General features: G+C 56.1%; 6 protein-coding genes across 6 annotated transcripts; 1 reads left to right on the top strand and 5 right to left on the bottom strand.

The window, feature by feature from the left end:
• Positions 1-285: 285 nt before the first annotated feature.
• BDZ90DRAFT_74743 (hypothetical protein) lies at positions 286-1,428 on the bottom strand. Its single transcript, XM_025509838.1, has 2 exons — positions 1,127-1,428; positions 286-1,036 (listed from the first exon to the last, which is right to left on the bottom strand). Exons 1-2 carry the CDS (start codon positions 1,264-1,266, stop codon positions 547-549), a joined length of 630 nt encoding a protein of 209 aa, XP_025360017.1. The 5' UTR covers positions 1,267-1,428; the 3' UTR covers positions 286-546.
• On the bottom strand, positions 1,274-3,072 carry BDZ90DRAFT_74732 (hypothetical protein). Its single transcript, XM_025509837.1, has one exon. It carries the CDS (start codon positions 2,884-2,886, stop codon positions 1,561-1,563), a length of 1,326 nt encoding a protein of 441 aa, XP_025360016.1. The 5' UTR covers positions 2,887-3,072; the 3' UTR covers positions 1,274-1,560.
• Positions 3,073-3,133: 61 nt separating this feature from the next.
• On the bottom strand, positions 3,134-4,613 carry BDZ90DRAFT_262452 (hypothetical protein; the record flags this gene model as incomplete). The annotated part of the gene is made up of 2 exons (XM_025508484.1): positions 3,134-3,548; positions 3,637-4,613. 2 exons carry the CDS (start codon positions 4,611-4,613, stop codon positions 3,134-3,136), a joined length of 1,392 nt encoding a protein of 463 aa, XP_025360015.1.
• A 2,331-nt stretch (positions 4,614-6,944) lies between these two features.
• On the top strand, positions 6,945-8,397 carry BDZ90DRAFT_228435 (hypothetical protein; the record flags this gene model as incomplete). The annotated part of the gene is made up of 4 exons (XM_025504811.1): positions 6,945-7,236; positions 7,285-7,500; positions 7,714-7,888; positions 7,974-8,397. The coding sequence occupies 4 exons, from the start codon at positions 6,945-6,947 to the stop codon at positions 8,395-8,397; spliced, it is 1,107 nt and encodes a 368-aa protein (XP_025360014.1).
• Positions 8,398-9,404: 1,007 nt separating this feature from the next.
• On the bottom strand, positions 9,405-14,222 carry BDZ90DRAFT_228434 (hypothetical protein; the record flags this gene model as incomplete). The annotated part of the gene is made up of 8 exons (XM_025504810.1): positions 9,405-9,777; positions 9,875-10,405; positions 10,484-10,913; positions 10,964-11,492; positions 11,531-11,700; positions 11,853-12,397; positions 12,446-13,419; positions 13,521-14,222. 8 exons carry the CDS (start codon positions 14,220-14,222, stop codon positions 9,405-9,407), a joined length of 4,254 nt encoding a protein of 1,417 aa, XP_025360013.1.
• Positions 14,223-15,164: 942 nt separating this feature from the next.
• On the bottom strand, positions 15,165-20,700 carry BDZ90DRAFT_268270 (hypothetical protein; the record flags this gene model as incomplete). The annotated part of the gene is made up of 7 exons (XM_025508719.1): positions 15,165-15,651; positions 15,736-16,168; positions 16,196-17,651; positions 17,688-17,948; positions 18,118-18,330; positions 18,546-18,823; positions 18,966-20,700. The coding sequence occupies 7 exons, from the start codon at positions 20,698-20,700 to the stop codon at positions 15,165-15,167; spliced, it is 4,863 nt and encodes a 1,620-aa protein (XP_025360012.1).
• Between the last annotated feature and the right edge of the window lie 53 nt (positions 20,701-20,753).

Here is a 20,753-nt window from a genome sequence, read left to right as displayed (position 1 = left end):
AGGAAGGAAGTCATGCGAGCAACCGAGCGATCGAGCAAGGAAGCGCGGTCGGAAATTGGGATGACATGCCTCACGGGCCCACGCGCTGCTGCACTTCTGTCCTTTGGCGACCTGCACCCCTTCGATTGGGCACCGTATGAGCAGAACATTGTGAGGACCGTGTGGGGAAGGAGTGAGCAGTCACGGCGAAGAAGCAGAGGCAGCGGCGTGGCAGTGAGTGGAGGTACTGCTCGTGGGGCCCTGCGGTAAGGACCTCTCTGTAATGTGAAGCACGTCAATTCAAAGTGATGATTCAAAAGGGAGGAAGCTGAAGGAGATACAGACTCGAGCTCAAGAGACCAGATAGGGGCAAAGAAGGGGTCTGAGCGCAAGCTAGTCTAGCCGAACCAAAGCTCAACACTCTCCTCTTTCTTGGAGTGCGGCAGCGTGAAGACGCTAGATAGGTCCGTGAGTCAGTCGTGGGAACAGGGGAGCGAGGCAATCAACGAGTTATGAGCGACAGAAGAGTGGCGCCTTCGCCTTCGCATCAATCGCTAAGGCTTCTCCTTACTGGCTCTGCTTACTCCGCCTTTGTCTCCTCTTCTGCAACACGTTGTTGGCCGCCACCATCAGAGGCCCACCCTCCCCACCCTCCTCGTGCTCTTCTTTCACTTCCTCCACCAGTCGAGCAGCGCAGTACAAAGCGCAGTCCCTCCACCACTCGTCGGTCTGCTGAAAATGAGCCCTCTCGTTTTCAACAGGCTGAGTAGGATAGTAATCCTGCCTCCACGCTCGACTCTCCGACAAGCGAAGGCGGTGAAGTGTACCGCTCAAGGGCAGACCTTGCGTCCAAGCTGCACGCAAATCTGGTCGAATGCTCTTCTCGAGCACCTCGTCCCGCATTGATGGCGCCAGTCGAACTTCTATCTGGCGAGGAGCTATGAGCTTTGCTTTATCTGTGAGCCACCGAGCGTCAGCGACGGCAGAGACTTGGGTTAGTGGTCTCATCGGGTCTCTCGGCACGGTACCCTGTAGAGCGCAAATGACGTCTAAAAGTCTGAGATGCAAGTGGTGCACGCAGACCAAGAGAAGTGTAGGGACTATATCAGCAACAAACTGCAGAGCGCTGGTAGACGAAGATGCTCACTCCCCTGTCCAATGACTAGAGCCTGTGTCCCATTCAACTTCTCGCAAGTCCAACAGCTCACCGCGCAGTCCGGCAATGCGGTGGGCTGCACCGCGCTCCACGAATCCATCGCAAATGCGCAGACGTTCCAGTCTTGGCATGGCTTCGCAGGACAGATCTGATACTACATCGCTGTAAGAAGGTGTCAGGGGTCCGAGGGAGAGGCAGCGTAGAGCTCCTAGAAGGGGGCTATTCCGCTTGATGGGGCGTGCAAGAAACCCTGTAAGGGATAACGTGGAAATTTGCGGCGTCCTTTCGAGGACAGCACGACAGGCAGCGAGCAGTCCTGGGAAAACGGCCGGGTTGGGTACCTTGCTTCCATCGCTAGCCAGCGCCAGCCCTGACGGCCCAGGCAGTACATTACGGTCCTGCTCAATGCCTGAGTTACCATAGTCTCATTCCGCCTGCTCCGGCGGCTCGTACTCATGGTAGTCTCGACAGATCCTGCAGAAGTACTCATAGAAGATCGACTCAGGGTAAAACTCCTCATAGTAACTGCTGTCATGGTCCGAGATGACGCCAGGTTGATCGTCGTTCATAGCGAGCTTTTTCATGCCCGCACGAGCGTAGAAAAGAGGATGATCGAAGTGGTCCCCAATATCTCCGGATCTCCTCAAAGGACGATCGAGTTGTACGAGGGTGAGGTCCAAGACGCCGTCCTTGCTGATGGTCGTCGCCGTCTCGATGGGAGGCAGAGTCGGCATCTCCGTGTGATGGCCTGTGTTCCAAGCTTCGCTCCTCATCTGGTCTTCCTCTTCGCAACTCTTGGGCTTCTTCGACTTAACAGGAGCCGGTGTAGTCTTGATCGGCTGCTTTTCGACCTCGAGGCGAGGGTAATGACCACAAACGCCAGCGCGACACTTTGACGGCAGCCTGGGCTTAGGCGACTCAAAATCCCAATAGCGTAGCTTGTACCCTCTCGTCTCGTCCAGTCGTTTCATTTCGATGAGGTAAAGGTCGAGTGCTTCTTGCAGCTGGAAGATTCGAATGGTCCACTCGGCGATGTCTAAGGCTGTGCCTTGCAAGTCGCAGAAATGCCTATCTCTGTCGACATTGATAGCCTCGATAGCGGCCTGAAGCGCCCGAGCCACTGAGCAAGTCTGGCAATCACGAATCTTCCTGAGATCGCAAGGGAATGCACGGCCCGGAAAACAGCATTCCGGAAGAAGACGCTGCGGCAGCGATGTCGCGATCGTCAGGACGTCATCATCGAGCTCCTCTTCCGTCTCCTCGTCCACCCACGTGAAGGGAAGCGGCCAATACGTTTCGTCCATCTTGCCGCGTGGGCCTATATGCAGGCTTTTCACCAGCTCGCCGCGGTCAGGACGCAGTCTCAACGCTGCATAGAAGCCAAAGAGCAGACTAGGAGTGTCGAGCTTGACGTGCGTGTAGAGGAGAGGAGTCAAAGATGCGTTGAAGTGCTTAGACACGAGCGCAAGTTTGGCCACGGTGCCGACCTCGAGATTGGTGTGCCAGCTTGTGTGCGATGCTGCAGACGGAAGATTCGTTGGCCGAGATGGCGTGGAGGCAGCCGCGCTGTGCTGGTGGTACGGAGAAGAGGACGGAGAAGGAGCGCTGCATGCCAACTGGAGGATGGAAGACCTCAGCTCCTCTGGCAGATGCCAGAACCTGGTAGCTGAGTTTGTGTCGCCCTTTGCTTGCTTGATGCTACGCGCCACTAGGACGGGCGAGCTGCTCCTGCGTCGATGCTTGTTAATCATCGATGCGACCCAGTGCGGGTGAGGAAGGCAGCAAAGTGCTGAGACGTGGCACACGAGGTGTGGGAGTGTGTTGCAGAGGAAGGAACGAAATGCAAAGAGTGGTGACAAAGAAAGAGCGACGTCTTGCCCAGGCGGAAGTGGCGCGGACCGTCGAGCGCGTCGACTCCCGAGCCGTCGGCCCGTCAGCGAGCGGCTCACCCTCTGCCGCCCTTACTCAGAGGGCTTTCAACACCGCCGTCTATCTGCCTCAACTCTTGTGGGCCTCCACCTCACACTCTAAGGCACGATCGTCCCACCAAGTATCGCTGTCGCGCTGATGAGCTTGCGACTTTTCATGAGATTCCCAGCCTCGGCGAGCGGCACGACTCTTCCTCAATCGCAGGCGATGAGGCGCATCGCTGACCTCTGAGCCTGTTCGCCACGCAGCGCGGATCTCCGGCGTGTGCGCAGACGTGAGCAGCCTGTCCAGCATCCTTCTCCCAAGACGCAGCTCAATGTAGCGCTGCGTGACTGTGGTTGGGTCTTGAGCCGTAGAAGTGGGCTCTGCATCACTCAACCTCTCCGCGCTTGCAGTCGCCTCCTCCTCATCACTTCCCGCTCCCAGATGCGTGAGGCGTCCCTGCAGCACGTCGACCATCTTGAGGACGTGAGAGTAGATCAGGCTGTGAGAATGGAAACACGCAGGGCTGTCAGCTTGAGAGGAGTCAACCATTCGCCTAGGAGCCCGCCGCTATGGGAGGCTCTACGCACTCATGATCCGCATAAGTTATGCCAGAGTCGCAATGGAATTCACGCAGCCGAAGGAAAGCTCCCAAATGTCCTGCAATTCTCCGTTCCATGTAGTACTCCATACGCATCCCACATAGGCGCAGTTTTTCGAGATTGGGCACGCTGTTGGAGGCGAGGTCTGGCATGTCGCGATAGGAGGCTGAACTGGGTCCGATGCAAAGGAATCGCAGCGTTGTGAGTGGCGGCGCGTTGGAGTAGAGCGGCCGAGCAAGAAATCCAGTGAGCGACAGATTGACGAGCTGAGATGTCGCCATGAGGACATTTCGGCAGATTGCGAGAAGGCCAGGGAATATCGCAGGGTCTGGCTCGTTGCTCGCAGCCTTCAAGCCCGATAAAGGCGGAGGCTTCTGCACACCGTGCATGAAGGTTACTTCGTTGCTCGGAATGCCATAATCCCAATCGTCGGGCTCCGTGTCGTGAAGCATTGGGCAATTCTCATCAGCACAAGGTTCCCCTATCTCTTCTCCCCCGTACATTTCAGCAAAACGCTCGCTGCCGTGATCAACGTAGACGGCGCCGAATTCGTCTATGGCCAGCCGCATGAGCCCGGTACGCGCATAGAAAACGGGGTGGTCGAAGTGATCGCCGCTCTCTCCTCTGCGACGGAGTGGTCGGTCTAGCTGGGCGAGGGTGAGGATGAGAGGTTTGACCTCCTCGTCATCATTCTCGCCGTCGCTGTCTTTGGTCGCGCTTTCTGGACCCCTCTTTTCCTCGCTGCTTGCGACTTCCCTCTGCTCCGACTCGGTGACGACAAGACGTGGATAGTGTCGACACTCTGAGTCGCTACATGTGACAGGCGAGTCGACTGCTGTGCTCTTCTGGTGACTTTCTTCCATCTCGTAACCTTTCATCCTGTCCACTCGCGCCATCTCGATGAGGTACAGATTGAGAGCTTCCTCCAGCTGGTACACTCGTACACATCGTTCTGCGACGTCCATCTGCGGCCTGGTGGGGGTGGGGTAAAAAAAATGCTTGTCGATGTCCAGTCCGACCGCTTCGAGGGTCGTGGTGAGGGCGCGAGCAACGCAGCGAGCGCGGCAGTCCTGAGCCCTTTCAACGCGGGTAGTAAAGGCTCTTCCAGGCGGACACCATGAAGGAAGAAGCTGTCTATCGATGAGTGACGTCCTAACGGCGTTGATTTGCTCTCTGTACCATTTCTTATCCTCCGCATTGAGGTATCCAAACTGTAGCGGCCAGTAGCTGCTGCGGGGTACCTCCCCGTGTGGTCCGATGTGTAGGCTGCGCACTAATTGACCATTTGACGGGCGGAGTTTCACCGACTGATAAAAGCTGACGAGCTCGGTAGGGCGATATAGCTTCACATGGGCGTATAACAATGGGTTGAAGTTCGTGTGAAAGTTGCGACAGACCAAGGCGAGGCGAGACGTTGTGAGAACATCGAGGCTGATTCTTTCGTGCCGACTTCTCCATGATGAGGACGAAGGCGATTGCAGGTCCTCCACAATCCCACGGGAAGGGTAAGAGGAAGGGGCAAACGGGAGAGCCCGGCACGCTAAGTCGAGGATGGAAGATCGAAGCTCCTCGGGTAGGTGCCAAAAGCCGGCGAGCGCAGACCCCTCTCCGCTCTTGGCATGCTTGATGGGCCTGTTCGAATCATCGAGGCTGAGTGAGTGTTTACTACCAGTGGGCATCGCGGATAAAGCAGAGCTTCACACCGCCGCAGTCGTCGAAGGATGATGCCACATTCGCCGAGTGAGGCGAGAATAGAGTGAGAGATTGATCGGAAGGAAGGAAAGTCAACTTCAGTCCGAGATCGCTCGAGACGTGGAGGCGGCGGAGTCTGAACGAGCTGCAGCACGAGCCGCCGGCAATTGACGAGGCAGGGCGAGCTATTCCAGTTCGCCGTGAGGAAGGGAAGTGGTGGACAAGAGAGATGATTTGGCAGTTCCACAGAGGAGCAAAGCGAAGCGGCATTGTCGTCAAAGCTGCAAGCATCATCTCGGATATCTGTCTCGGCATAATCGTGCTCCAACACTACACTGAGCAAGCGGGAGTAGTCTGCCTGGTCTCACTAAGCCCACAAAGTGCTTTTGCATCCTAGCGCAATGCTATTGTTCGGCGCCAGCTACTTTTGCGTCCTGATTTCGGGACCCCGCTTTTCACTCGCTGGTAAGCCTCGTAAGCTCAAATCATGGCTTCTCTGGAGGCTTACGCTGACTGGAGCACGTAGCCGGAAAGTAGCAAGCAGAGGGGCTTGCGTAGCAGAGTGAGGTTGAGGAAGTGCCGTTGCAGAGAGGTTTGCATTTGAAAAGCAGTGAGATGCGAAGTTTCATTTGGCGTGCGTAAGATGTCAGCGGAAGAAAGAAGCGGCAGGGAATGAAAGATGTACGGCAGAGGCGACCGAGCCAGCCTCTCGAGTGCAGGCTCACCATTCGCCACTTCCGTGCCTGAACGCGACTTTCACTCTTATGTTTCTAACTTTTCCTGCATCTCCACCCAGTGCCACGCTCAGTCGTAGCACGTAGGCCACTTCTCTGTACGCCGCCGCCATTCGTCGTCCCCTATCGATCATGATCACGAGGTCCAAGCATCGGCTCAGCCTTCCCTCTGCTGATAGCGAGCAGCACGCCGCCAAGCAAGCAAAGAGAGCTGTCGGCCCGGCAAGCTTCTGGCACCTATCAACAGAGCTCAGGAGCGCATCTTCAATCTCGTCTGTCACTCACCGCCTTCCTCTGCTCGCCCTCAAAAGGACCATGATGATCTCACCTTCGCATTGGGCGTGAATCACTATCCATCCTCCTCATCAAGGCGCAGCAACGACTCGACGATCAGCCTCGACCTGACCATAGTCCGTCGTCTCGTACTCGTCATCCGCAGCTTCCACAGCCATTTCAGCCCACTTCTATACGCCAGCGTCAAGCTGCACCGCCCAACACAGCTAGTTGCCTTTCATCAATCGCTTACGCTGCGTCCCGCGTATGGTCAGCTCGTGCAAAATCTACACATCGGTCCACACGACCAATTGGAGACAGAGACCTCATGGCCCTTGACATACGATCACTCATGGTCCGGGCGCCCTAAGTACGCTGTCAAGACGTCGCTCTGTGACGAAGCTCTCTTGCCAACCTGGTGTCCACCAGAGGAAGCATTCGTGAAAGAGACATCACGAGCTCAAGATTGTAGAGCCCGCAGCGTTGCTCAAGCGCTTCAGGATGCAATAAAGGCGATCAATGTGAACCCGGATCGACGATTTAGAGACAGCAAGAAGAACCACATCAAAATTTCGGTCTGGACGATTCGCATTCTACATGCTGCAAGAAGCTCTCAATCTCTACCTCCTAGAGATGGCGCAGATTGAAAGGATCAAGAGGTACGAGGTTCCTGATTGGCGAAGCGAAGCCGTGCAAGACGAATGCCCTTCTGAATGTCGCGAGGGAATTTGCGGCCACTATCCTCGTGTCTTCCCAGCAAAAACAGGGTCAAAGAAAGCAAAAGAGGGCCCAGACGAGCAGCCCACGATGCAATCCGCGCTCGATTCCATCAATACTGGTATCTTCCGACTCCATATGGCACAGCTGGATCGGCCTCTTCGCCGCAAGGGTGAGCGTGGTGATCACTTCGATCATCCCCTCTTCTATGCCCGCACAGGCCTCTGCAAGCTTGGAATCAATGACGACAACGCCATCTTCGTCGACTACGGAGCCAATTGCTTTGACAAGCTCTACGGCGACAGCGACATCAGCCACTACTGTCGCCGATGCGACGACTATCACTGGACTGAGCCCGACGACTGGGACTATGGCATCCAGGGCGGGTACGGTCTGAGCCAGAACTACGGTGAATGCCCTTCAAAATGCAAGCGTCGTGCGCTATCGGGCTTGAGGACGACAAGCGATGGAGGCAGCTCGCCTGATCCTGCTGTCTTTCCAGGCCTTCTCGCTCTTTGCCGCGCAGTCCTTGTTGCGACGCCCCGAGTGACAAACTTGTCATTCACAGGGTATCTGGATCGTCCACTAAAGCACAATCCTTCTACGCTTACTTCGCTGCGCTCCCTTTGTCTTGGACCCCACCATGCAGACTCCAGACACGTGCGCAATGTGCTGGCGAGCTGTATGCCCAGACTTGAAAAGCTGCGCATATCCGCCATCGACGTCGGTGATGCCCTTATGAAGAGCGTTGCAGGGCAGCAGAGCGATTTTCCGCTCCTGCAAGAGTTTCAGTGGGACACAGCACGCGAACGATCGCTCGACAGGTAGGTAGACAGCGCATTGGTCACCCGCTTCACCTCGTAGGGAACAAGATCAGAGAGTTGACTCACAAGCTGGGCCCTTTTTCAGGTCATATTCATGGAACTTCCTGAACACCATCGATATACTACAGGGACGTATCGCCAGCAGACCTCACAGAATTGGCGAGAACACCCTCTCCACTCCCTACAAGCCTGAAGGCCTGGCATTTATTCAACCTCGCTACATCGAACTTCGTCTTGGCCGGGAGCTTCGAGAAAAGGTGCTTGAGCAAGCGAGCACGTCGGAGATGCGCTCTGCATGGACGAAGGGGCTGGCCGTAGGCGATGCGCCTCACCGGGTATGCATTGCTGAGAGTCGGGCTGCATACACGTCTACGTGGTCTTACTTCACCCAAGAAGACATCAAAGCCCATCATCGCGAGGACGAAGCGTGGTGGAAGGCTCGTGCGCTTGAATACAGCAGAATCACAAAGCAGGACCATGGCCAGCCTGGGGATGAAGTCGTGATCTGAGGCGGAAGCTTGGGCGAGAACCACGGAGGCACATGGACGGAGGTAGAAAGAGGTCTCGCTTCAGTGGCAGCAAGGATCCAAGGCTTGCGATGGCGCTCACCATCATCGGCAACGCACACGGCTCTTTCAGACCACAGACGTCTGCAGCCGGAGAAAGCAAGGAGAGCGCATTTGACTAGAGTTTCATCGTATCAATGAGCAGATCATTTCCATCTGCCTGCCCTTCGGTGGTCGTAATTCATCGTCCCTAGATACCTTCGCCTGCTTGGCTGCGCGTCCGACCACGCTCCCAAAGTCAGGCGCGAGACTGAGGCTGAGTCCGATGCCTGGATCGTGTGATCGCGGCATGCAAACCGGTCAGCCGTAGCGGCGCTGACGAGCAGGATGTTGAAAGCTCAATGTTCATTCGATTGGTCGCTGAGGCAGAGCAGATGTCACGAGAAGGCATGAAGGAAAGAAGCGGGAGAGGCATTTTGGTCCGCCCTCGCTTATGGCACGGAAGGGCGCGACGCGGGGCGGCGGCCCTTCAACGATTGATTGAGCGCGATATAGTGGCTGGTCGGGAGCTACGACACGCGACTCGCGTGCGAGCCAGATCGTCTTTTCTGCTTTTCATCCTCAGATGCATGTTTCTTCTGTTCTGTTAATGAAGTCGGAGACCCCCTCATTCGCAGGGCATCCCTGTACTGAGTCAACCCCAATGCGCACCCTCTCCGCGCTTGAGTCGAGGACGGCCTCCTCACACCGCGGTCTCAGGCGAGAGGAAAGATTGCGCCTCGTCTTTGACCAAGCTGCGCGTTTCGGCCTACCCTGGCAAGCAGCTGCTCGACGATCATAGCTGGCAGCCGATTTTGGATGAGATTGACACGATAGCATGAGGACAAACAAGTGCGGCTGCTTGCCGTTGGACAGACCTGTCCGCGACCGTTTCCTCGCACCTTTGCTCGACTCTGGGGTTTTGTTGCTACTCTCGCGCCCCTCTTCTTCCTCGACCTTCCCCGCCTCATTCACGCCTCCTCAGCACACGCTCTCCACCAGCGCTGAGTCTCTTCGTAGAGTATGTCAAAGCCTTGAACTGTTCCCTCTGCGCGACCGAGACGGGTTCCGCCCGCTTTACTCTCGACAAGTAGAATTCGATAAGGCTCGTTGTTGTATGGAATCCCCTGGAGCCACGCGGAGCGAGCCTCGGCGCTGGGCGCTTCACGACAAATCAGCTCGAGAGACTTGGCGGAGATGCGAAAGTGAAAGAGACAGGAAGATGAAGAGGACTGCTGCTGCTGCTGCTGCTGCGTTTGCATTTGCTGAGCGGAAGGGGAGGAGAATGACGCGCTAGAGCTGAGCTGCGCTCTACCTTTGAGCGCGTCGATGAAGCTTTTGAAGCTACGAGGACCGATTGAGCGTGAGAAAAGGTGCAATGACATTAGACTTTGTCTTTCTGTCGCGCGGTCGAGAGGAACGTTCAAGGCGAGCTTCTCACCGGTCCATGAAGAAACGTCGCCCCGAGTCCCACTGCATTTCCCGTAGCTGCGGCAGAAGCCTTCCTTCTTGCGCGACAATGTTATGCAATGGCCATCCTTCCGAGCCCTCGCCACAGACGCGCAGCTTTTGAAGGCTGGAGAAACGGGTGGAAGCGAACGTAGGCTGGTCTTCTGGCGCCTCTGTCCAAGGGCCCAATGAGAGGAAGCGCAGGGCCTGGAGGGGTGGAGAATTCCGCTTGAGGGGGCGGATCATACTGCCTGTGAGTGGGAGGTTGGTCATGTGGGGCATCGCCAGCAGTACTCCGCGGCACAAAGCAAGCAAGCCAGGAAGGGTGGTTGCATCGGGACACCCAGACTCTGTCAAGCCAGACGACCAGGCCATGTCGTCCTCCAGGCCGTAGTCCAAGTCTGTGGCTGGCGCGACGTGGTACTTGCCGCATCCTTCGCAGAAGAAGCGGTAGTACGACTCGTCGTGGTCATAAACTTGGAAATCGCCTTGGTAATTGATGGGGATGAAGAAGTGCTCGATGCTGCTTGAGACGAAGGTGAGTGAGGCAAACGACAGGCGAGCTTTAGCATGAATGACCTGAGCTCCTCGGGCAGACTACAAAGGAGGGAGAAGGGTGCTGTGCTTTGCGTTTCGACCCTTGCCCGCTTGGGTTGTTGTCTGTCTTCGCTGTTGGCAGAGCTCAGCCCATGCTTTGACCTCGTGAACATCTTGAGCGCTCTCAACCGTCGTGGCGCTCGGACAAAGGAATGAGGGCTTTGATGGATTCGGAGATAAAGGACGGAAAGAAAGTGCGCGAGCTCGGTCGCCCATCTCGCTCGCGAGAAGCGGAGCGGGCAAGACGGGAGTGGATGTGAAGTGACGAGCCGCTAGCGGCTCAGCCTCCTGGGACCCTCTCACCATCTTCAGCTTCCGTACTTGCGACATCTCGTAAAAACCACTCTCTTTCCTCTCGCTCATTGGACCTCCACGCTTGCCTCTGTTTACCGGTACCCCGTTGCAGCGAAGAGCGCGTCCGCAACGGCCCTTGTCTGGCAATCAGTCGCTGACAGCATCCAGCTGAAGTCTTGCTCTGGTGTACACCATTTCGGAAGCGGCAATCTCCTATTGGTCCCATCCAAGGAAGTCTTGATCCAGAGAAGAGGTCGGAGACATGCAGGATGCGCTTTTCCGTCCAGCGGCCACCATGTATCGCTGAGTGGCTCGATCGGTCCCAGATGTAAGCTCTTGATCAGCTTGCCATTGGTGGGCTGCAGGAATAGGCAGTTGTACAGAGCTGGCAGTACGTTTGGCCGGCTGATTCTGATCTGCTTGTACAAGAGGTCATCGAATTGCTTGTGAAAGTCGCGAGAGACGAGGGATAGTGAGAAGAGGACGGTTGTATCGTGGTTGTACGCGCTGATCCCGGCAGCGAGGCTGAGGATGAGATGGCGCAGCTCCTGAGGCAGGAGCCAGAAGTGGTGCAGATGAGCCTGAGGTAAATTGTCAACGGCACTGTCGCTCCTTGCAATCTCGACCACGCGATCAAGCCGATGAGACTCTTCGCTGTCGTCGTTCGCGTTGAAGCTGGAACAGCTGAGCCGATGCTTGGAGCGGGTCATCATGCTGGGCTGAGGGCAGCGCCAAGCGTAGGTTGATCCAAGCTAACGGCACGAGATGGGCCTGGGTCAGGCTGATGAAGCGTGAAAGGGAAATTGGAGAGGAAGGAGGAGGGAAAGAAGGCGCGACGCTCGCTCAGCGCACGAAGAAACAATGCGGCACGGAGATAGATTTCATTGAGCTCGCTCTGCTGCATGGAACCACCGTCGGCAAAGCTAGCTACGTAGCGATAGGTAGCGGGAGCCGCCGCCTCTCAGCTTCATCCTGGTTCACAAAGGTCAAAGAGTATTGTTCGTTGTTCAAAAATGTCTGCTCATCAGCTGGGCCTAAGAGACGGGTGCTTCAGATTTGGTTCTCCCACTTCGCCTCACGTTGCGTCTGTTCGTCACCTGCCGCTGTGCGATTGTTTCCTTCAATCTTTCCCTCCCCAAGCGTCTCCTTCTTTCCCCCCTCCTCCGTCTTTCGGCTCTCCTCAAGCGCCACCTCCATGGCTCTATCTTCCCACCATTGTACGCTTTGCTTGTAATGGGTTTGTGACCCGTCCTCCACAAGCCAGTCACCGTGATCCCACCAGTGTGGGCCAGCTACCTTGCTCCTGAGCAGCTTTATCCTGTGCAGTGAGTCCCCCAAAAGGGTCCCTGTGGAGAAAGCGGCATGGGCCTCAGGGGATTCGTCGAGGAGCTTCGCGAGAATGGCGGTAAGGTGGTCAGCATCGAGATGCAGCTCGATTGAGCGTGACGAGGGGGCAGTGTCAATGTTGTCCTTGTGGTCAGCCGACGTTGAAGTCGTGTTCCGCACAGAATCGCTCAGGACATCGCGCTTGTCTGCGCTACGCGGTCTCGTACGGCCAGCGAGGGCGTTGATGATCCGAAGTGTCTGGATGGATCTTGTCGGCGAGAAGGCTGAAGTGATCAGCCTTGCAGGTGCAAATGCGTTGCGTCCCGACTGCGAAGAAGAGACTCACTGATCATCATTATGAGGCTCGTCCAACTCCCAATGCGCTTCTCTCAGCCTAGGCAAAAGCCCCCCTAGCTGCCCTGCGATGCTCCACGCCATAGTCTCACCGGCATCTACTGCGCAAAGCCGCAAATACTCGACTTGAGGAAGGACCGTGTGCGTTGTCGAAAGGATATAGTCAAGCCAGTCGTCGTCTGAATCAGCAAGGGGTCCCAGGCTAAAAAATCGCAGCGAGGATAAACGTGGTTGTTGGAGGTCCCACAATGAGCGATGCAAGAAGCTTGTTAGGGACAAATTGGCGAGGCTGGGTACTGCGTCCAATACCGACTGCGCGAGTTTCAATATGCCGTTGATGGTGGTCTTGTCGAGCCCGTGCTCACAAAAGCTCGCTGTCGAAGCCGCCGACAGCGTGATGCACTTCTTGGTATCGAAGCGTCCATGTGGCCACTTGTTGTAGAGCTTCTCTTCGCCCCCACATTGGGCGCAATCGCAGTCGTCGTCGTCCTCTATGTCGCTATAGCACTCCTCGTGGCACGTCCAGTCGACAACGACTCGGCTTGGGGCGTCGACCGTAAGTAGATGGAGCTCTGAGCGCGCAATGATGAGGGGGTTGTGAAAATTGTCACTGGCCGCGCCAGGTCTAGCAAGGTGGCTGTTGAGTTGCGAAGGTGTGATGGTGAAGAATTCCTTTCGCGTCTTCTTGTTGCTGAATTGGCTGCTTTTGATGCGGACGCCCATGTCTCCCTTCCTGCTGTCGAGAGCGGTATTCAGACCTGATGCCGCTTGCTCCTTCTTCGTCTGGCGGTCCCTTCTGCTGCCTGCGATCAGCAATCGTGGGTAGTGACCACACTTGCCCTTCAGGCATTGCGCGGGAATATTTCCAGTCTGAGGAGTTTCGACTTTCCAAGATTCTACTGCATAGCCACGCGCATCTTCGATGTGTTTCATCTCCATGAGATACAGATCCAGAGCCGCCTGTACCTGAAATACCCTGATGGTCCATTCTTTCTTCAGAAGAAGGTTCATTCGATCTGGGTAAGCCACCACCTCCCGAGCTGCGCCACACGCTTCTTTGTACTCACGATATTCATCGAGACCTCACAACCGTTGTCAAGAGACCAGTCGTAGAGATAAACGTCGATCTGCTCCGTCGCCGCAGCTACAGCGTCGTGTACGGCCCTCTGCTCGCAGTCGGGGGCCTCTAGATGCCAATCCCATTCTCTCTCCGGCTTACACCATCGAGGTAAACGTGCGGCTTCGTCCTTCTGCGTCAATGAGGTTTTCAGGAGCGGCTCCTTTTCGTCGAGCGTGAAGACGTCTGCGAAACAGAAATCGTCGACTGGCCACCACTGGCACGGAAGATTTTGTACAGGGCCCATGTGCAAGGAGTGGACAAGCTCACCATTTTGCGGAGCGCTCTGCAAGGCGACTACGAAGCGCTCAAGACTACTGGGTCGATCGAGGCGGATGTTGCCGAACAGTAGAGGCTTGAATACAGCCTGGAAGTCTCTGCATACTGCAGAGAGGTTTGCCGTGGTCTGCAAGTCCAGGTAAAGACAAAGGCGCTGAAGTGAGCTGGAACAAGAAGCGGCGCATGCCAGGCTCAAAATGTAGGTACGGAGCTCCTCGGGCAGGATCCAGAAGTAGGAGAGGGAGGGGAGGGCGAATTTATAGCCGTCGAGATCGGGGCAGAGGAGATTAGCAATGCTTTTGGGATGCTTGGTGCAGCACTCTCCTGGAGCATGGCTGCCCCTGCTGAGCCGGCGCTTGCCGCGTTTGGTCATCTCTAGGCGGCCAGAGAGGGGGGAAGGGGGGGGGAGGGGTTGGCGGGGCAGCTGTGGCTGTGATGGCAGAGGAGGGCAAGAGAGATGATTGAGTGGGAAGAAGCAGAAGAGAGGAGCGCCACTCCTCCTCGAGATGGAGAGAGCGGCAGGACGACGCGGCACGGAAGTGCCGCGCCGCCAATATCTCGACGCCCTCATGCAGCAGCTCACGCAGCAGTCGAGCTCGTTCATCGCGTCAGGTATTGCTAGATGGTGAATCTTCCCTCTTTAGAGGATGACCATAGCTGAACAGCCAAGTACTGTACTTCGCTCTCCTGTGTAGCATACTGATCATGCGGCTCAGCGGCCCCTCAGCTCCCTTCTCTGCCTAATTGACGCGCTCCTCTGGCCAGAGATTGATTCGTCCCGCCTACTGCCCTTTCCCACCAGTGCTGTCAATCTCTACCGCCTTCTCTTCCCACCACCTGGCACTGTCCGCATAATAAGCCGTGACTTCTGCCTTCTCCGTCTGCCAGTCGAAAGCGTACGAAGTATTGATTCTGGAGCGGTGGCATTGCTCTTGACCTGCTTCGAGGCGCGCTCAGCCGTCGCGCTTGCTTCGGTGCCGCTGAGCCGATGCTTCGAGCGGGTGATCATGGTGGGATGCAAAGAGGAGAAGGCGCAGCAGAGATGACGGCGAGGAAAGGAAGAGAGAAAGATGCAAGCTGAAGGACGAGCGAGTCCACTTGAATGAGATGAACGGACGGACACGGCACGGAAGTGGCGGTCTGCTCATGAGCGAGAGCTACGGGGAGAACAAGCTGAAAGCGTTTCCAGCTGACTCAGATCGTCTTGTAGAACGATCGTCTCTTCACCACCAAGCATGAGGACCGAGCACAGCACGGCGGACACGGTCAGACCTCAAAGCGTATCAATTGGACCCGCCTCTTGTCTCGCCTTGCCTCAGTCTGCCTCTTCATCCCAAAGGACCTCCTCATCTGCCACCATTGCCTCTCCTTGCTCCTCGTCCTCAACCTGAGCCTTCACAGTATCCCACCATCTCGCCGCCTCTCGCCAGAACTGCACACTGCCTTGCATGTGCACGTCAACGTCTTCGTGAGGGTCGCGCCAGCTACAATCGCATGCATCGCGCCCTTTGCCCAAAGCGCGACTCTCAGTGAGTAGCAAGCGGTTGTGCCCGTTTCTGACAGGAAGCCCCTGCTGCCATGCCATTTGGATAGTGGGAGAAGCGGCATCCTCGAGGAATCCTTTGACAACGGACGGGTGTAGGCGAACGTGGATTAAACGCGAGTCGCGCTTCCCCGAAGTCGCACGGGCGTCAAAAGGCCCTCCTTGGCCGGCCTTCATCCCACTGACTCTCTTAATGATGCGCCTGGCACGTGATCTGCTGCCGCTACCCTGCAGCTTGTCGAGGATCCGCAAATGCCTCCTGTAGCAGTGAATCGGATCGAAAAGGCTTGACTCGTCAAGCTTCAAGGCTGCACTGATCTGCGGTGTTCCCATTGCTACTCACATCTCATCCCCATCGGTTTCATTGCCTGTATCCCACTGCACTTCTCTCAGGTGTGGCAGGGGATTGAGCTCTTTGTAGTCAGGAGGAAGACCAGCGATGGCGCTCGCCGTGCAAACGGTGAGCCGTTCGCCACAAAGTCGCAGTCGCTCGAGACGGGGCATATCGGCATATGCGAGTTCGTCCAACGAGTCCTCCTGAAAGTGAGTCATAGGCCCCACAGAGAGGCAGCGTAGTGAGTTGTGGTAGGGAAGCCCTTCTGACCAGATGGAGCGATGTAAGTACCCTGTGCATGAGAGGTTGACGATACCAGGCGTGAGCGCAAGCACTGAACGCGAGATGTCCAGCACGCCATTCAGCTTAAGATAGTCTTCCATGCCCTTGCCTCTAGCGCCCTTTTCGCGCGTCGGTGAAGAGCGCGGGGCAGAGCCACTCGCTTCCTCCTATTGGGAGCTGCTTTCACCTAGCGGAATGAGATACGGCGCCTCTGGACAGCCAATGTCCCCGCAATGCGGACAGATGCCCCCTTCGTCGCTATAGTAGTCGTGTCTCTCAGAGCCATCATGATCGACCTTGACACGCCCAGCATCGTCGAGCGCGAGGAACTTGAGAGGAGTACGGGCAATGAGCAACGGGTGATCGAAGTGGTCGGTTTGTCTGCCCTTGGCGAGATGCTGATCAAGGTGAGCCAGGCTGAAGACTAGCCCATTGTCCTTTTCCCGTGTGCGGGGCATGACGGGCTTAGCCATGTCTGTCAAAGCGGTGCCACTAGCGACTGCTGGTCCCTTCTTGTCGTCGCGAGCGGCTGAAGGCGGCGACTCTTCGTCTCTGTCCCACTCTCCATCGCTCACTGTCTGCCTCACTCCCTTCTTCCTCTTTTGCTTCTGGCTGCTGCCCTCTCCCTTTGCCTTCTTCATTGCCAGGTCTCGTGTCGATATGTGAACACGAGGATAGTGCTCGCAGCTGCCAGTGCGGCATCGATAAGGAAAGTGACGATGATGGGTTGGCCTGCTGGAGACTTGCCAGTCTTGAATTGCATAGCCTCGCTCATCCTCGAGGCGTGCCATCTCTACCAAGTAGAGGTCCAGGCAGGCTTGGAGGCGGAAGAGGCGTAGTGTCCATTCATTCTGCAGCAGGATTGCGGGGAAAGGGACGTGATCAACAGTAGTTAGGGGGATGGCGCAGCTGATCAAGAGGCCTTTCCCCGCACTCACTATTCCGATGTCCGCCCCTCGTCGATCTGCGAACGTCTCGTACGGATCAATGTCGATCTCTCTCAACGCAGTTTGCAGCGCTCCATGAACGGCTTTGGTTTGACAATCTCTCGCGCTGAGCTGCCAATTGAAGTCCCTCTCTGGACGACACCAGCGAGGAAGGTGCAAGTCAGGCTCGTCTTCTCCGTTGAGAGAGGTCTTGATCCAAAGCAGAGGCTTCTTGAGGTTGGGATGCTCGTCTTCGTCAAGCGGCCACCACGAGCCTGAAAGCACCTCGATCGGGCCAAGGTGTAGGCTTCTGACGAGCTTGCCGTTGCGGGGAGTAAGACCGCGATAGAATGCGCCAAGCTTTGATGGTCGTGTGAGCTGAACCTGCTTGTAGAGGAGCGGATTGAACTCCGTGTGGAATGAAGAAGAGACGCAGCTGAGGCTGGCAAGAGTAGCGACGTCGGGCTGGTATGAGGTCAGATCTGCAGCTAGGGAGAAGATGGCGGTGCGAAGTTCGTGTGGTAGAGTCCAGAAGTTGACAAGAGATGGGGTAGACTTCGCATGGCCAGAATGACTAGCAGTGAGCGGGCTGCCGAGCCATGGATCTGCATCGGGAGCATCATCCCATCCGAGCTCATCGTGGCAATGCTCTGCTGCGTACCCGCCGCCACTTATTTCACCTCCGCGGCTGGGCTCATACTTCGGCATGACCGTCACCTTGGAAGAGGAAGGTCAGGAGCAGGATCGGCGCACGATGGTCAGAACGATGAGATCATCGGGAGATGTATGAAGCGGGAAGAGAGAAGGAAGGAAGTTTGGCTTCGACGCGCTCAACTCGCCTCGTCGCGGGCGAGTGACACGGCACGGAAGTGCGGAGTGGCCAGCGGGGGTTGCGGGCAGGAAGTCGCCCTTCTCGTAACAAGAGTGGCTTCTGCAGCGCTGCACTCCATCATCGCTTTCTGTCCAAGGCGGCAAGAATCTGTTGATTGGTGCCTCATTCTCCTCCAGGAGCAGCTCGATGGGATGCAGTCAGAAGGAAACATCGCGGCAGCGCTGGCCTCCCTCTCTCGCTTTAGCAAGAACCGAGACGATGTCTTTGATTCACAGGTCTGGCTATGCACTAGGTTGTTTCACTCGATGCCTAGATAGTGCGACGCTCCTGCTTCCAGATAGCATTGTCAACCTGATCCCTCTGCATTGTCCTTTTCTCAGCTCGTGTGCTGCCCCATGTATTCTCATCTCCTCGTGCAGTACCATCCCGCCTGCTTCTACGACCCCATGCCGCTTTCCTCCATCGTCTTGATCTCCTACTGAGGTACCGAAGAGTCAGGAGAGAGAGCAAGGCGGTCGGAGTCTCGTGGAATGGTTTGTCGTTTCTTTCACCTCTTGAGATCAGCTACTGTAGACAAGCATCACTGACTCTCAGCCTTAGCGCGACGTAATGAGATTGAGTTCATCCTCACGTCGAAGCTTTTCAACGCCCGGATTAGCTGTTGCGTCCAGTCAGGAAAAGATGCCCTCCCACACATTCGACTACGCCTCTTCTACTTCCAGCTTGCTCGCTCCACTCGCTCGCTCCTCCCACCAATGCTCGCTTTCCTGGAAATGTACCTGCAAATCTTGATCAGGATGAAGCCAGCTACTTTCGTTGCTATCTCCCACAGCGCGACTTTTAACTAGCCGGAGGCGATGGGGTGCATCGGGCATGCTCAGCCCACGTTGCCACGCAGCTCGAATCTCTGCAGTAGGGGCCATCGCGAGCAAATCGCTAATCACGTTGGGGTGCAGACGAACTTCAATGGAGCGCGGTCTGACCTTGGCTGGCAGGTTGCTGATAGACGATGGCTGAAGGACTTCCTCCCCCTGCTCCCTTGTGTTGGCTGTTCTTCCTTGCAAGGTATTGATGGTCGGCAAAATCATGCGACGAGCAAATCCGCCATGGTCTCTTCAAGGAAAGAAATCGACGATGCTCTGGTGTCAGTCCATCATCACACAAAGCTTCAAAACGCAAGGTAGTCTCACCCTACGGACTGATATCGGTACGAAGGCGGGAGGGCACAATCCCACTGGAGTCTGCGAAGCTGGGGCAGCGGGCCAAAGGGATCCACGAGCTTCCGAGCGAGATTTCGTCAATGAAGGAGAAAGCGATGCGCAACTGCTCGAGGCAGGGGAGGTGCACATGATCCCAGCGTAGTTCGTCCTCCCACCCAGGCGGCGTGGGTCCTAGTGACAGGTATCGAAGCTGCTGAAGGGTCTGCTGATCCCATAGAGGACGATGGAGGATGCTAGCGAACGAGGCATTGACTAGATTGGTAGCCTGACTGAGAATGAAATCGCTGGTGTTGAAAACGTCCGAAATTTTGGTTGAGCTGAAATGGTCGATAGGCTCAACATTGTTTTGGTCGCTTCTTGATGGAGCTGGGCAGTTGCAATGATTCTTCTGATGTTCTTCCTCGTCGCAAGACTCATCATCGTCATCGATGTGCTTGCCACAACGAGCGCAACGATAATCAGCCTCTATTTCGCTGTAGTAGTACATCATACTTTCCGCCTGCGCGTGATCGATCTTGAGTTCTGCGTAATCGTAGTGCAAGAGCATCAGCCGCGAACGGATGACCAGCAGGGGATGGTCGAAGTGGTCTGCTAAACCTCCTTTGCGGCTGATGTGCTCGTCCAGCTGGGTTTTGCTCAGGGTAAAGACGCCCTTCTGATCCATCTCTGCCATGCCGCTTTTCGTATTGTCTTCGGCCAGATACTTGTTCGTTTTGTCCGGCTTTTCCCCTGAGCTCGGTGTGACGATCAGACGAGGGTAGTGCGAGCAATGTCCTTGGCGGCATTGGTCGGGGCCCCGATCCAAAGGTATTGGACTTGGCCAGTGTGGCACTTGGTAATGTTTCTGATCTTCAATACGCCTCATCTCCATGAGGTACAAATCTAGGCATGCGCGAATCCGCAAGACCCTCATGGCCCAGTCATTCTTCATGTTGCAGATGCGAGGGAGAAGCTTTCTGGTCAGTTTGCAAGACAGAGAGGCGGCGCACTGAGCCCTACTCACCATCCTTACACTCTCTCCGTACGGGCTGATGAGGCACAGTCCCTTCCCATCGCTCCTCGCGTAGTGCACAGCTGCTTTGAGCGCGTCATTGACTGCAGTGTCCTGACAATTTCTGCCTCTAGCAGTGTCTCCCCACTCAAAGGTGGCATTCGGCTCACACCATCGAGGTGTCACCTCCTCTTCGGCGGAGGAAAGGGATGTCCGTAGAAGCAAAACGGGATCCTCGAGCGTTTCGCCATTTTCGTCTGCAAAGATAGTCTCTGTTGGCCACCAATTCTCTGCGAGGTCTTCAATTGGACCGAGGTGCAGGTCTCTAATGTAGGCACCATTGTCAGGTCGAAGTGCAAGGCACTTATAGAATGTTGCCAGCTCGCTCGGCCTGGTGATCTTGATCATTCTATATAGAAGTGGCGTGATGCAGCTGTTGAATCGACGTGAAACTAGCGCAAGAGAGGCAAGAACGTTGACGTCGCGACCTGAGCGGCTCTTTGTGGTATTCGTCGAAGCTTTGCCTTTTCTCTCAACGCTGGTGGCTTTGACAGGCTCAACGTAGCAGGCCAGGTCAATGATGTAGATGCGCAGCTCCTCGGGAAGAAACCAGAAATTGGCCAGCGATGCTGCATGACTATTGCTAGGCTCGTCGCTCTTCATGCGCTTACAGTTGGAGTCGTTCGGGTCGCCGCTACCGGGGCGTTGTTTCCCTGAAGCCATTGCGAGAGTGAACTGCCAATGATGATGCCGTAGGGATGGCAAGCGAGACAAGC

Source organism: Jaminaea rosea (assembly GCF_003144245.1).
Source record: "Jaminaea rosea strain MCA 5214 unplaced genomic scaffold BDZ90scaffold_15, whole genome shotgun sequence".
NCBI classification, from domain to species: Eukaryota; Fungi; Basidiomycota; class Exobasidiomycetes; order Microstromatales; genus Jaminaea; species Jaminaea rosea.
Note: the sequence above shows the minus strand (reverse complement) of the source record. Positions and strands in the feature narration are given on the sequence as shown.

Bases quoted from the DNA above. Each gene is read 5' to 3' on its own strand.
- BDZ90DRAFT_74743 (XM_025509838.1), bottom strand. From the start codon at position 1,266: ATGCCAAGACTGGAACGTCTGCGCATTTGCGATGGATTCGTGGAGCGC. The intron at 1,037-1,126 runs GTGAGCATCTTC...CTTGCATCTCAG, and splicing joins TCTAGTCATTGGACAGGGGA to ACTTTTAGACGTCATTTGCG.
- BDZ90DRAFT_74732 (XM_025509837.1), bottom strand. From the start codon at position 2,886: ATGATTAACAAGCATCGACGCAGGAGCAGCTCGCCCGTCCTAGTGGCG.